The sequence below is a fragment of the Amblyomma maculatum genome, chromosome 1 (assembly GCF_055883805.1).
Source record: "Amblyomma maculatum isolate TAMU_Amacu chromosome 1, ASM5588380v1, whole genome shotgun sequence".
NCBI lineage: Eukaryota > Metazoa > Arthropoda > Arachnida > Ixodida > Ixodidae > Amblyomma > Amblyomma maculatum.
The window spans coordinates 392,327,185-392,341,740 of NC_139344.1; the positions used below are offsets into that span (position 1 = coordinate 392,327,185).

General features: G+C 46.0%; 1 protein-coding gene across 1 annotated transcript in view; it reads right to left on the reverse strand.

Annotated features, from left to right (window-relative positions):
• LOC146208549 (structural maintenance of chromosomes flexible hinge domain-containing protein 1-like) overlaps positions 1-14,556 on the reverse strand; it is a 142,057-nt gene that overhangs the window by 87,688 nt on the left and 39,813 nt on the right. Inside the window, exons 13-15 of the mRNA XM_084594722.1 lie at positions 13,818-13,941; positions 12,734-12,928; positions 9,120-9,233 (exon numbers count right to left, since the gene is read on the reverse strand). Coding sequence (XP_084450848.1) covers positions 9,120-9,233; positions 12,734-12,928; positions 13,818-13,941 — 433 coding nt within the window. The remainder of the gene's footprint in view (positions 1-9,119; positions 9,234-12,733; positions 12,929-13,817; positions 13,942-14,556) is intronic.

The following is a 14,556-nucleotide window of genomic DNA, read 5'->3' on the forward strand; positions in this document are numbered from 1 at the left end:
ATGGCCAATGTTTCATAACCTTAGGTTCAATATTAAAGAAAAAGTGTTTTCGAGGAGCGTCTCCCCTTAAAACAGCGAGGCTTCTCTGCCTTGACTAGCAAGCAGCACCGTTCCGTGCCCGTTGCATTTGCGCACATCATGACGGTGATTCTTTCTTTGCTTCTCTTTCCGCCAGCATAAGTGTCGCCTTTGTAGGTGACTGTCTTGCTGGGGAGCAATTTGAAATACAGCGCCGTCTCGTCAGCATTAAGTACATCGCTGAGCGCATAATCAGCGAGGAGTTCCTTCAGTTCACTGGAGACCCACTGTTCACACGTTTCCTTGTCGACTTCAGCTGACTCCCCACACAGGTTTCTAAATGTCAGCCCGTGACGCGCCTTGAAACGAGACAGCCAGCCTTCCGACGCGCCGAACTCGCAGATGCCCATTTGGCTGGCAAAGACTGCAGCCTTCGCAGTAATTATGGGCTCGCTTAACGGAATGTTCCGGCTGCGAACTTCTTTTATCCATGCCAGTACGGCACTCTCCACTTCGGGATGGGCCGACGTCCGTAGCCTTTTGCGAGAGGGCTCCATAACGTCTTTACGAAAGGCAGCACTTATCGATTCCTTGTTCCTGAGATACGTTGACAGCGTGCTCTTCTTGATGTCGTACTTTTTGACTATATCCGTCTTGGATAGGACACCACGTTCCACCTCAATCAAAATCTCCATTTTCGTCTTGAGGTCCTTTGCCGTGTATTTGCCGCGGTTTGCCATGGCTGTTACAATCGATGAGTCGTCGCTGGCAAAGCGGTGAGGAAACGAAAACGGTAAAACTTGGACCACCGCGGCACGAACAAATGCACGACACCGACAACTGCGTTGTGCACACAACGTGACCGCAGGACAAAAAGAAAAAAGGCTTGTCAAAAGCGCACCCAGCAACCGCGGTGCAGCCAAAACCTGTAACGGCTTGCGCCGGACCGTTGGTGTGATGGTGCCTGGCGGCACCCGGCAGCGAAGACTGTCGAGTGCGCACCTCGTCTCGCGCGCGCGGGCAGATTTGAAAGATTTTGTTTTTTGCTTCTTTAGTCATCTTTCTGCGCATTGTACACGGTATGGGCCGACTTCTGTCTGCGAGGAGCTGTGTGAGCCACGGGCTCCTAGTTCGAATTAACCGTTGTGGATACTGGCATGTTCGAATTATCGGGAGTTTTCTCCTATTGAAATACAAAGGGCCATGCCGGGACCCGAGCGTCAGTTCGAATTAACCGTAAGTTTGAATTAAGGGGAGACACTGGTCTTAAAATGAAAATTTTTATTTTTAGAGATATAATAACGAAATTGGGTGTGTATATGTATTTCTTCCTCCTGTTTTCAAAAATGTAATTAGTTTTACTCTATCTCAATTAGTTCTAATGTTATTGGGAAATAACCAAAGCCTAATTTGGTAATTTCTTACGGGTCGTTAGGACAGTTTCCCTCAATATTTTTTCGTTCCGATTAAAATGTAGTTGTAGCCAAAGACCTGCCATGTGGAGCTATGCTATTTATATTATCATTGATGTACATCACAGTATAAAAATAGTCAATTATGTAGATGCCCCACAATTCGAAAATATAATTAGCTGACATTATTGTTCAATAAATTTGATATGTTCAACTTAGCAATATAAAAATAGCATAGCTCCACAGTTCAAACCTTTCTGAATTCAACGGTATAAGATTTATTAAAATTGCACCACAAAAACCCAATGAAATGTTCCGTAAGGCTAGTCATGTCACCAAAAAACATGAAGTTGAGAAAAACTCATTTGAAGTTTTGACACTGAGTGCAGAAAATATTGGGAAGAATCTTCGACAACGGATGTTACTGAGATGTTCCCTATCAGTTTCCCTACAAAACAAAACAAAAAGTGTCTTATTCCATCCAAGGAAACATTTAAAAAAAAATGTCGAATGTGTAAGTGTGATGAAATTATAGAGGTTACTTTCGAGAAGTTAGGGGTTGACTTTTTTTTTTTTTTTTTTTTTTTTGAGGTGAAAGTGAGGACCGGAGCCAAGGAGACGAGAGCTCCGCCAGGCAAACAGTTGGGGAAGAGAACTGCTTCGCTTATTCTTGGGGAAGAGAACTGCTTCTGTTCGAAATCGCAGTTTTCGCAGACAAGCAGAAGCTTTACAGCAAGGCCGTACTCCTTATCTGTTGCCTTGCTCAAACGCAGACTTCCTGCGCCGCAGGTTCCGCACTTCGCTTGCGCGAAAAAATTGTTCAAAACCTTCAAGTCCACAATCACGAACTGGGTACCGGCATCAGCTGTCTGGTAATCCTCACTGACGCCAAGAAGGTCAAACTTGCGCTGGGTTGCCGACTTTTCCGACACAGAACGGACTTTGCTCGCGCCGATCGCTCAACACGCTGCGCCTGCTCGGTCGACGAATAGTACACAGCATCAACACGAAGTGTACCACGATCCGAGATACGATTCGTGCTGCAACTTGGTCCCGCGGTGTCGTCATCGGGCAGCGTGCTTGATGTACCCGGCGGATCCAACGAGTCCGGCACTGCAGGCCCCGGCGACGCATTGGTGGCCGCTGCCTGCTGTTTTTTGTTCCACGGACGTTTCTTCCGGCTTCCAAAAGCTCGTTGCGTGCTCGGTTTCAATCGACTGCCTCCCGGCATCTCGATCGCAAAGAGAAACTCCCGGCACAAGGCGGAAACACGGCGTGTAGAGAAACACGAGCGCAAAAACAGACGCGCACGAAGCGACAGCCACAGCGGCGAACGCAAGAGAAAGAAAAAAAAATGACGTAGACGGTCACACCAGCCAATGGGAGGCGCAGAACGGCGCGCGCGCGAAGCGCGCCGCGTGCGAGCCAATCAGCGACCCGAAAACGGCCTTCGGGAAACCGGCCCGAACCGCCGCTCGGCTTGAGCGACGCCATTTTGAGATAGCTCAAATTGCGCACAAAGAAACCAGCTTCAAAACAAGCCCAAGATGGCGGCGATCGGCCGGCTGCAACGCCGGCGGCGCGCGCGGGAAGTTCGAACAAAGTCTCTCTTTTCGGGGCCATTTCGTCGCTGCCGTGGTGTTTTGAAAGCCGATTTTATCGCATTTCCCGACCGAATTCAGCGTTAATAATTTTACTGTAGATGCTCGAAAGGATAAACCTTCCGAAAATGAGTTTTTCCCAAAATCGACTTTTTGACCATTTTCGACCGTTTTAAGACCCGCGTCTCCCCTTAATTAGGTTTTACTGTATGACAGTTTACTGTTCAAGGAACACTAAAGATGAGGTCATATCGAACTCTGATGTTTTTTGTCCTTCATTGCGCAGAGTGGAAGGTGTATGTACTGCAGTGGTGTAATGTAGCGTGGTAGTGTGTGCTGCACGCGGCAGAAGAAAACTGATTTCTTCAAATAAATCAGCTTTAAGTTAGTGCAACGTTTTCCCTTGAGTTTTTGCTCGTCTGCACAGATGCCTACTACCATGGTACGTCATTTCATACCTAGATTTGACCACTGGCTTATAATTGCAGAACTTTCATTACCACATTTCAAAATATAGAAATGACTTCTTGCAGTCCTGCGTGATTCGTTGATATCGAGATTTGACTGTATGAACCTTTGATTGCAGTCACTGATGCTACTGGCAAGATGGAATTTGGGGCAATTTTTGGAGCACAAAAATTTTCAGTCTGAAGCACTTAGGAGCACAGGAACACCTATTTTGAAGTAGTATGGAGGACTTAAATTTTCAATCTGGAGAAGTTTAAGGGGGAATGTGGGTCTTAAATTTCTTTTTATTCTTGGTCCAATCTGAATAAAACTTCGCAGCATTGATCAGTTTTTCACACTGATTTCAAATCTGTAATTAGATTTGTGATAGCTGCATTGCTTCAAGAAATTTTAAGGTTTAAAAGGAAATATTAATGGTCATTTCTTACAGGACTTTTTGTCAATTTCGTTTTTGAAAATGCAAAAAGCAAGTGTGTGGCTGCAATGCCAAAGACATGCTCTAGGGTGTGATGCTATTTGTATTCATTTTAATGCAATTTATAGGCAGAAAACTGGACCAACATTTACAGCGAATAATTTCCTCTCATTACTATCTTAATTTGTAATTAGCAGAGTAATGCTAAAATGATACAAATAGCATCACCCCCTAGCATTTTTCCTCATGATTACAGTAATACCATATTTATTATTGTCACTCAATGACAACATAGAAAAAAGGCCCGTAAGATTGAGTGCGATGTCCAAAAACATCGAACTCAAAAAAACGCATTTTAAGTTTTAGACAACTGTAACTTTTACTGGAATGCAGGTACAACAATTTGAATAGCATCATCGTGTAGCTCTGCTTTTCAGAAAGAAGGCCATACTAAATATGTAATTGAAGCTTCTCATAAAATTGGCGAAACACAGCCATAAAGCTATGTATGTACCCCTAGACCAGCATGAAAAACTGATTAGCACTTGATGTGTACGTTTCAGTGCCCTCAAAGATAAATAAATGCTCAAAATGTATAAGAAAACAGCGCTGCCATAGACAGACAAACGTAGACGAAGTTTAGGTTGAAACATGGTTGCATGTTTATTCAAACGGCTGGTCACCGTCCCAGAATAACTGTTCTACAGCAGACCAGGGCTATATGCAGGATCCCTTGCTGGCTTGTGTCGCTGAGCAAGCCTTGCCTTGGCAGCACTTTTCTCCTGGTGTTCCTTCCGAGACTTCTGTAGCCTGCTTCTACAGTTGAATCCCGCCACAACGAATACCGCCACAACGAAATTTCCGCGACAACGAATAATTTTTTATTCCCCGCGAGTATCCTATAAGAATTAATGGCCTAAATTTCTCTGCACAACGAACCATTTTTGCAGAGCGTTTCCGCTTCAACGAAATTTTCGCGTTCAAAATCGAAACCGAAACTAGTTTTATTGGCGAGAAGTCCAAGTCAAATCCAAAGCCACATTAAGCATGAAATCACGTGATTGCAGTTCCGCCATTTTGGCTTTGTGTCGTGGTCGCGTTGTTCACTCGCTGCCTTTCTCTTCGACAACGACGAGTTTTCATCCGCAGGACACAATGGCAACGCAAGTGAAAAAACGCAAAACTCTTTCCCTTGAGCAAAAAGCTCAAATAATCGCCCAAGCAGAAAGCGGAAGGAAGAAAGCGGCAATTGCTGAAGACTTCGGAATTCCTGCAAGTTCGCTGTCAACGATTCTAGGCAATAAGGACAGCGTGAGAATGGCACTTGCTTCAGGCACATCCTCGAAGCATAAAAAGGTGACGCGGCCCCTCCATGAAGAGTTGGACAAAGCAGTGCATGCGTGGTTTGTGGAAGCACGAGCCAGCAACGTCCCTCTGTCCGGAAGCATCGTCCAGCAGAAAGCCTTGAACTATGCATGCCTACTTGGCATTGATGATTTTAAAGCCAGCATTGGCTGGCTAAACCGTTTCAAGGCCCGCCATAACATCGTTGGAAAAGTGTTGTGCGGCGAGTCAATGTCAGCAGACGTGGACGGAGCAGCTGCTTGGAAGGCGAGTAACATGGCCGGAATTTTAAGCAACTTCGCGCCTGCAGACATTTACAACGCCGACGAGACCGGGCTATTCTACGAGATGTTGCCGGCTAGGACGCTCGACTTCAAGGGGCAGCGCTGTCACGGCGGCAAACACAGCAAAAAACGCATCACAGTGCTGCTTTGCACAAACATGGATGGCTCGGACAAGCGTCCGCCGTTAGTCATAGGCAAAAGTGCCAAGCCACGCTGTTTTAAGGGAACTCGTAGCCTACCTGTGCAGTACAAGGCGAACAACAAGTCATGGATGACCCGCGCTATTTTCACCGAGTGGATGATGGCATTCGACCGCGACATGAAGCGGCAGGGCCGTAAAGTTTGCTTGCATCACTCCGACGAAGTCAAGCTCACTAACACGGAGCTGAGGTTTTTCCCTCCCAATTGCACGTCTGTCTTACAGCCTCTCGATCAGGGCGTGATTCTTAGCCTGAAGCGCGCTTACCGCGGGAGGTTAATTCAGCGGCTGCTTTTTAACACTGAAACCGGCCGAGACACGAAGGTGGACTTGTACGTGGCACTGCAGATTATGTCTGCTGCCTGGAGCACACTGGGGCGCTCAGTAATTGTGAACTGTTTCAGGCACGCCGGATTTGCCGAAGGTCGACCCGTACACTCTGCTGGCCTAACACCAGGCGTTACAGACGACGACGAAGAGGCGTCACCGGCTCCGGGGATCGCGGCCGCCTGGAAAACGCTGGGAGAAATAGGAACCGTGCCGCCTAATCTCGAGCTCGACGAATACATCGGCGCTGACGCTTGTGTTGTTGTTCACGAAGATGTGAGTGATGAGCAGATCATAAAAGCTGCCCGGAATGATAAGGACTCTTCCGATGAAGAAGACGACGACGTACAGGAAGCGCCGGCTGCGGCAACCGCCGTACAGGTGATGGACGCTTTTGATGTCATCAGGAATTTCGTTGCTGTCCGAGACGACGATGTTGCAATGGGTTTGCTGACCGAGTGCGAAAATCGCGTGACGGCGTTGCTCGCCGTGAAGCGTAAGCAAACCAAGCTTACAGATTTTTGGCATTAAACGCCTTTGCTGCTGCTTGGGCAATTCTTTCTGCGTTTCACGTCAAATTTTTGCGATAACGAAGTTCCGCGAGAACGAATTTTTTTTCGTGCACCGTGAATTTCGTTATAGCGGGATTCAACTGTATCCTTCTCAAGGCTGCGGCGCACCAAGCAATTTCCAGCACTGTAACCGAGCTTCTCGGCAATTTGCGTGCTGCTTTTGACGGCTCCCTGGTCGAAGCGGCTGATAGCCTCAGCCACTACTCTTTCAGTGCTGCGCACTGAGGCATGCTAACTTTTTGGGACCTGATCCCAGATCATGGCATGCAGACTTTCATTCGAGTTCTGTGTGATCCCATCACTGCACCGCTTCAACAGGGCATCGTCACTCAGCCTCCGAAACACAGGCTCCAATGCCTCGCAAACGAAGCCAGGCAGGCTGTTTTTGTGTGGTGGCGGCTCCTCATTCATAGCCACGGCCCTGTTATATCTACACCAAGACTCCGGGCCTTCAGGGCAGAATTCGTGTATTGGTGCCTCATCCGTCGATGACATGTGGTGCAATATAGCCTGGACTGCTTTTTGCATGCCTTGCACATTGTTTCTGTGGCTCCTAAGGCGTAGCCATAATAACTCGTGATTTTTTAAATCTTTTCTTGAGTAAGCCTTCCTTTCCCACTAAGTGGCTGGCCTTGGGCTTTTTTTCTGTCGACAAGGGTGCGCAGGGCAGCTCCCATGCATTTGTGGACATGGTTTATACAGTCCTGTACCCATATACTTCATCTTCAGTCAGGGCATGGTACGTCCGGCTATCCCCATCAGACAACATTGTTGAGTATCGCAGCTTGTGTTTTATAAGCGACTGCTGAAACAAACGCTGCTTCAACTTCCATCTGGCCAGCCTTGCAGTCAACGTTTTTTTGGCAAAGTGGGGCATGCTGGACCAGCCAGGCCGCATGTCCTTATTCATTTTCTTTAGGGCCTTTTGTGCAGCCGAGGCAAAAGTTTGATAAAACAACATGGTCTATTACAAGACCAGTATACATCTCAACGATGCACCCCACACAGATGTGGGAACTGTGTCCACGAGTCAGCCAGGTGCCGTCATACACTACATCGATGTTTCCTGGCGCGTTGCCGAACTCTGTATATAATTCCTTGATGCGAGCAACGCTAGCGGCCTCGCACTCGGTAGCAGTCGCAGTGTAGGCTTCTTGCATCATCTTCATATGGCCCTGATAAGTTTTGTGATGCAAGCTGCGGTGTGATAAATTCATCACGGCGAAAAAGTCGGACAGGGCTGTCGCTCCCTTGCAGATGCTGTGAATAGCTTTCATTGCGCGCACATTCACCTCAAAAGCAGTTATATTAGCACCAGTTGCACCGGCCACCCTAGGAGAAGAGAAACGCTATTCTACAGGAGAGCACGAACTTTGCACACAGCTCGACTTCGATAAAGTCACGCTTTGCGTGCCACACTCAGGGCAAAGCACGAGCCCAAGGAACGTGTTCACCGCGGCCAAGTCCACGATGATGAATTCCGTAGTTTTCCTTGTCGCTGTCACTCACCTGCAGATCGACGTCTAGAAGCTTGAACTTGCGTTCTGTTGCGCTCTGCGAAGCCAGGTGCTCTTTCTCGTCCGCAGCATTTCTCGCGCACTCGGCAGACTCACCAGCAGAATAGAATACTGTGTCGATGCGGTCTTTGATGCTTCCAGAAGCATCCGTTGACAATTCGGTAACTCTAAATGTACTGCAGCTGGGCTGGCTAAGCAGAAAACAGGCCAGTTCAGATGCAACAGGTGATCGTGGTAGCGCGCCGTCGTCCGGGGCAGCTGCCGCCAAGGCAACGCCGTCGTCCTTCGGCCGCGCATTCCATGGACGCTTTCGTTTTTATCGTACGCTTGACGAGTCTTCTCCTTTAGGCGAGCGTCTCCAGCCATTCCGGCACAAAACAGAAATGTGATGTGTCGAGAAACATGATTGGAAACCAAGACGCGCAAAGTGGCAGTCACGGCAGCGAACGTAAAAAGAAAGAAGAAAAAGGCATGACGTGCCGGTCGCGCCAGCCAATGGGAGGAGCGGAACGGGACGCTTGAAACGGGCGCGCCCCACGAGCCAATCAGCGGCCCGGAAGTTTCCCCTAGAAAACCGGCTAGGGCGACCGTTCTGTTCGTGCGACGCCATTTTGAACGGCCGCAAAATGCACACAAAGAAACCAGCTTCGAAACAAGCCCAAGATGGCACCGATCGGCCAACTGCTTTGCTCGTAGCGCGCGCGGGAAGTTCGAACAAATTTTGTCCTTTCTCGGTCATTTCGGGGCTCCCTTGGTGTTTTGAACACAGATTTTAGCGCATGTCCAGATCAAATTCAGCGTTAATAATTTAATGGCAGGTGCTTGAAGGTACAAACAATCCGAAAATGAGTTTTTCTCAAAATCGATTTTTTGGCTATCTTTAACTGTTCTAAGATCCACGTCTCCCCTTAAGAACAGGGTTACATATCTCTAGAGCAAAATGTGACGCGAAGAGCACAAACCTGTTGGATCTCCACCTCTCCTCCAGTCGCACAGACGCTGTCCGAGTAGTCACCAAACAGCAAGAACCTCCGGATAGAGCCAATAATGATTGGGTTTGTCCTTTGAGTCCGTACCTGCAATAAAGCGATACCATGGTTCTTAAGGAATGAACCCATGCTGTCATTACCGCCACCCGATATGCAGCATCAAACACGCAGGTATAGTAAGTCCGCCAGCACCAGATACGTGGACTGCTAGCACATGAACCCCTTTATGACATTATCCTACACACACATCAACAAGCTGCTAGCATCACACAACCAGATTCAACAAATTCGTTAGAGTCCCAAGAGTACACAGACAAGTAGCAAGCAACCCTAACAAGATGGCCAAAGATAAGTCTGCAACTCGCTCATATAAACATGCCTTACCAGACACCTGCAACCGCAGTACCACACTGTCTTACACAAAAAGACTCAGCACATTCATCACTGAAATAAACTGGAGCAATTACCAGCTAGCGTATTCACTCCACTTCAACGTGCCTTCGACAGTACTACGCACTGGTTGTTCAAGGCAAGAAAAAAAAAAAAAAACACTGCCTCCCAACAGTAATGTGCCCCACACTATTTCCATCGCTTGAAAAAATTTTTTCTCAGGGTCGTGTGAATAAAGTAGAACCCCTTTATAGTAAGTAAAGTCACTGGGACCAGCAAAAATATTTACTATATCAGAGTCTTTACTATATCAGTTGTTGGTGATGATGTGATCCCAAAGATGCTGTCTGGTAGTGAAATAGGCACTTACTGAACACGTCTTGCTTATTGAAAAAAAAAAAAAACCTCTGAAATACTTTCCATCTCACTTTTATCATCTTTTCATGCAATTTTCTTGTTATAAATTTTTTTTAGATCTTGTGAAAGTGCCTTTTAAGCATGAGGACAACGTGGCTATGAATGCAACCAAGTTCGATTTCATGTGAAAACCGCCTTGCATGAACATGAGTGTCACGTTTAGCAGTTTCTGTATTTTATCATCATCATCCTCAGCCTGACTACACCCACTACAGGGCAAAGGCCTCTCCCATATTTAGCCAATTAACCCGGTCCTGTGCTAGCTATATCCATTTGGCCCCTGTAAACTTCTTAACCTCATCTGCCCAATTAACTCTCTGCCGCACCCTGCTACGCTTCCCTTCTCTTGGAATCCAGTTTGTTACCCTAAGCGACCATCGGTTATCCTTTCTTCGCGCTACATGTCCTGCCCATGCCCATTTCTTCTTCTCCATTTCCACTACAATGTCAGTGACGAGTTATTTCTCTGACCCACTCTGCACATTTCGTATCTCTTAACGTTATCCCTATCATTTTTTTTTTTTCGTAGCCCTCTGCGTTGTCCTCAACTTAAGTAGAACTCTTTTTGTTAGCCTCCACATTTCAGCCCCATAGGTAAGTACAGGTAAGATGCAACTGTTGTATACTTTCCTCTTGAGCGATACCAGTAAGCTGCTAGTCATAATCTGGGAGTGCTTGCCAAATGCGCTCCATCCTAGTCTTATTCTCCTTGTTATTTCCCTTTCATGGTCCGGATCTGCGGTTACTACCTGTCCTAAGTAGACATATTCGCCTACTACTTCCAGTGCTTCGCTACTCAACGTAAACTGCTGTTCCTTCCCTAGGCTATTGAATATTACCTTAGTCTAGGAAAGGAACAGCAATAAATGATAAATGTGCGTGGCAGTCAAGTGCTGTAAGACTGCACTCGCTGCACCTCCACTTTTTGCCTCCGCTGCCTCATGATTTGTGCTGCACAGTGCAGTGAATGTTTGCCCATTTCTTCCCCTTCCCTAGTTCTTGCTGTACTTTTACTCTCCTTTACTTTCTGAACGGACCACGGCACCTCTTTTCCATATTTGTAGACAGCTTTACTTTTTTTCGACGCGCTGCGTGCTTTCCCTCACGGCTCCAAAGCCTCCATAAGGTAGGCTTCTCTTGGATGCTGCTAAGCCTAGTGGTAAAGCCACTTACACAAACACTGTTATTTTTCTCAAAAAAAAAAAAAAATCTTTGCCTCGCAATTCTATAGGTAGTGCGTGGGCGGCGATGCCATATCAAGGAGTAGTCGCCGCGGCCAGGCGCACTTAATTATGTAACCGATTTTGACCAAAAACGTCTTTAATATAAAGGGGGAAAAATGTACTGTTGTCTATGGAAGATGAAATGGGACTTTAGTTTCAATTTACTATATCAGAGATTTTACTATATCCGAGTTTACTGTAGCGAGGTTCCACTGTATTTAAAATTTCTTATAGTTAGCAAATAGTATTTGCTATTCGATTCGCACTGCACTTACATATGTCTACCTATTTCTGAGTAGTGCAAATAGCAGGGTTGTGTGGATATTCGAAAGTTTCGAATATTTCAAATGTTTTGGAGGAGACAGTTCATGGTCTTATATTTGCTGTGACATCGTCGCGTGCATGATCGCGTCGCTCTGGATGTCGACACGGGCCGCGGCCCATTGGCTGAATTTAAAACTCTGCCTTCGATGGCTGTACGCTGTGGCACGTCATCCCTCAAGGGGAGAACCGCAAATGTGAAAGTTCGCATGTTGCGGCAAAAATTTTCCCGGGCCCATCACAGAGAAGGCGTATGAGACGAAGATAACAAAACAGATACGAATGCAGAACTACAGCCATGAACAAGGCAAGCGCATCGTCAACATTGGCTCTCGTAGCAATGGTGCCGCTGGAAACCAACTTCGAAGCAGGTGTTAAGTTTTAAATCATTCGGAGGTAGTTGAAATTATGCAGAGAGAGCAAAAATCGCTTATTTTTGGTATCATGATCAGAAAGACTGTACCGCAAAGCATTCTTCTTCCACGTGCATGCAGCCTTCGTTGTGAGAAGGACTGCCATTTTCTCATGCTCACAGTCATGACATAACGTGCACGCCTCCCCAGCACTTCTCTACTACTAAGCACTGGCCTCAAAGAATACTATTTAAAACTTGCTTAAATGCCAAGCTGATACCTTGGCGATGGCTGCAGCGAGCTCATCACACTCGCTGCTACTTGCACCGTCACGTAGGCCCCCTGGCTAACGTGGGCGAAGACATCATCACAGATATATCGACCTGCTGCCATGGAGCCACGGTCGCAGTTGGTTTGGTTCGCTCAAACCATGACTGGGAGCAGCACGATAATAGTGTGCAAATGCGCTAGTCATCTGATTTTTTTGCATTTTGTGGGCTTTCTTTCAAGCTTAGAAAAAAAGAACGTCTGAGATTTCTCTTATTGCAAATAATGAAGTGATGGTTTCTGAAGGATCCCATTCATATTCTACCGTCATTATTTAGTCATTTAGGAAAATTAGCTTTATCAACAGATAATTAATGGCAAAACAAAATATTGCCTGTGATGTGCAAGATCAATCATACCGCAACTGGTTTCCGTAGCCTACCTCACATATTTTATTTTTAAACCCTCGGCTAAATTTAACTCAAACAACCGGTATATAGCTGGGGTGTTTCAGAGTGCACTGGGAGAGGTTTATGTTAAGCGCTCAGTTGATGATAATTAGGAAGAACGACAAAGCAAATCCAAGCGAACACAGGAAGTCACCAAGCACCCTCACCAGCTGTCCCTTCTTGAAGTGCTTGCCATCCCACTCGATAGCTTCAAACACCGCCCACGGATACTGCTTGTACTTTTGGGTGTCTCTGCGAGCAATTGACTCCTGGAAACCCTCAAATATGATCTGTTTGTCGCTCTGTTCGTGGCACCCTTGCAGCCACTCCAAAAAGTGCTTCTCAACGCTCGCTCGCACCACCTGCACCGAGGCAACAAAGGATATAAAGCATGAATCTCGTTTCGATAACATGCACCAAGGACACTGAAAACAACCCAGTCGTATGCCCATAACGTACCAAAAGTATCAACTTTCCGATCGATACCAACACTGGTCATCTTGAATTGTCGCCGCATGTAGCAAAATGAGTCCTTAGTCCTAGGCCATTTATTATTCTCGTCATTTCACCTAACCAGAACACAATTCAGATGGTTAACCTTTCATTCTAAAGGGAAAATAAAAATATACCCACCCCCCCCCCCCCTTCCCCCCTTTAACAGACCAAGGGAAACTGAAACGCTTTTTGCCATTTTCCCGGGATATACGCATTAGAATACATGAAACTAGCAGATAAAGCTCACTAAATGGTTTTGCACGATGCAACTGAGTATTAAAATCGCGACAATCTTCTGGCTACTCCACAAAGTACTGCAGCAGTGCGGAGAAACAAGATGATGCCGTCATTATTGATGATGTTTCAAATTTCAATTGTTTTTGCCCAATCCTTTCAGCGAGTCGCCCGATACAGCCAAACACCCTGCAACCTTTATATTCATTTGTGTTGGTCTTAAGAGTCATAAAAGCATCATCTCTACAAATGACATCACCATCAGTGTCTCTACTCATCACCGTGCACTGCGGAGAAGCTTAACGTCGAAATAGTTTTGCTCAGCGATTATGTCGTCGATTTAAATGCCAGCGCAAAACAGCTCGGCAAGATTTAACCTTAGCCTTCCCATTTCGACTCTCTTACTCAGTTGAATTCTAAAACTGCTTAAGTTGCCTTTTATTCAATGGGGACCAGCTGAATAGAGCCACCAAAATTACCAGAAACGCCAGATGTGGTCGTAATACCAAGAACACAACTTGCCTGGCCGTTCAAGATTCGAGAAAATATTGTGTTCTTCTCTCGCAGCTTGTTCTCAAGGTCCATGAAAGTAAGCTTGTTTGTGCTCACTTGGAATGCATCGTCAGTCCACAAGACACCCGAGATCCTGAGGAAATGAAAAGTGCAATTCGTAAAAAAATTATAAGTAACCTTAACTGACAATACAAGTGTGCGAACAGCAAGAAAAAAAAAAATAAAGAAAGAAAAACAAATAAAAAGAGCGCAAATTAGAACAAATACTATTTTTTTTAACACTGCCAAGATAATTTACAGGTTAAATCTATGAATGATGGCCAGGAAAAAGAAAATTTGTTGGAGGCGTGAGAATAACAAATTCTCGGGTGTAAAGAGAATATACAGTAGAACCTCGGCGCTACAAATCTCACAGGTTCACGAAAAAATTTGTATCATTCGAACATTCATATCATCAAAACGAACGAAAATAAGTTTTGTTTTGTTTGTGTGTGTATTCAAAGATGATTTTAGATTGACTATTGATTTTATCGCATTGTTTTGCTCATTTTTTCGTCTTGTATTTTCCACTCCTGTTACAGCCCCTTATGGTGGCTGACAGTATTAATAAATAAAATGAAATGAATGAAGTGTGCAGAAGCATAGGAAAGGCAGTCGCGCATATCTGTTTATGTCCGAGAAGGTTTATTACGGTCGCGCGGTGACAGCTCGCCACTCGTGGCACACACAGCGGGACAAGCGATTGCGA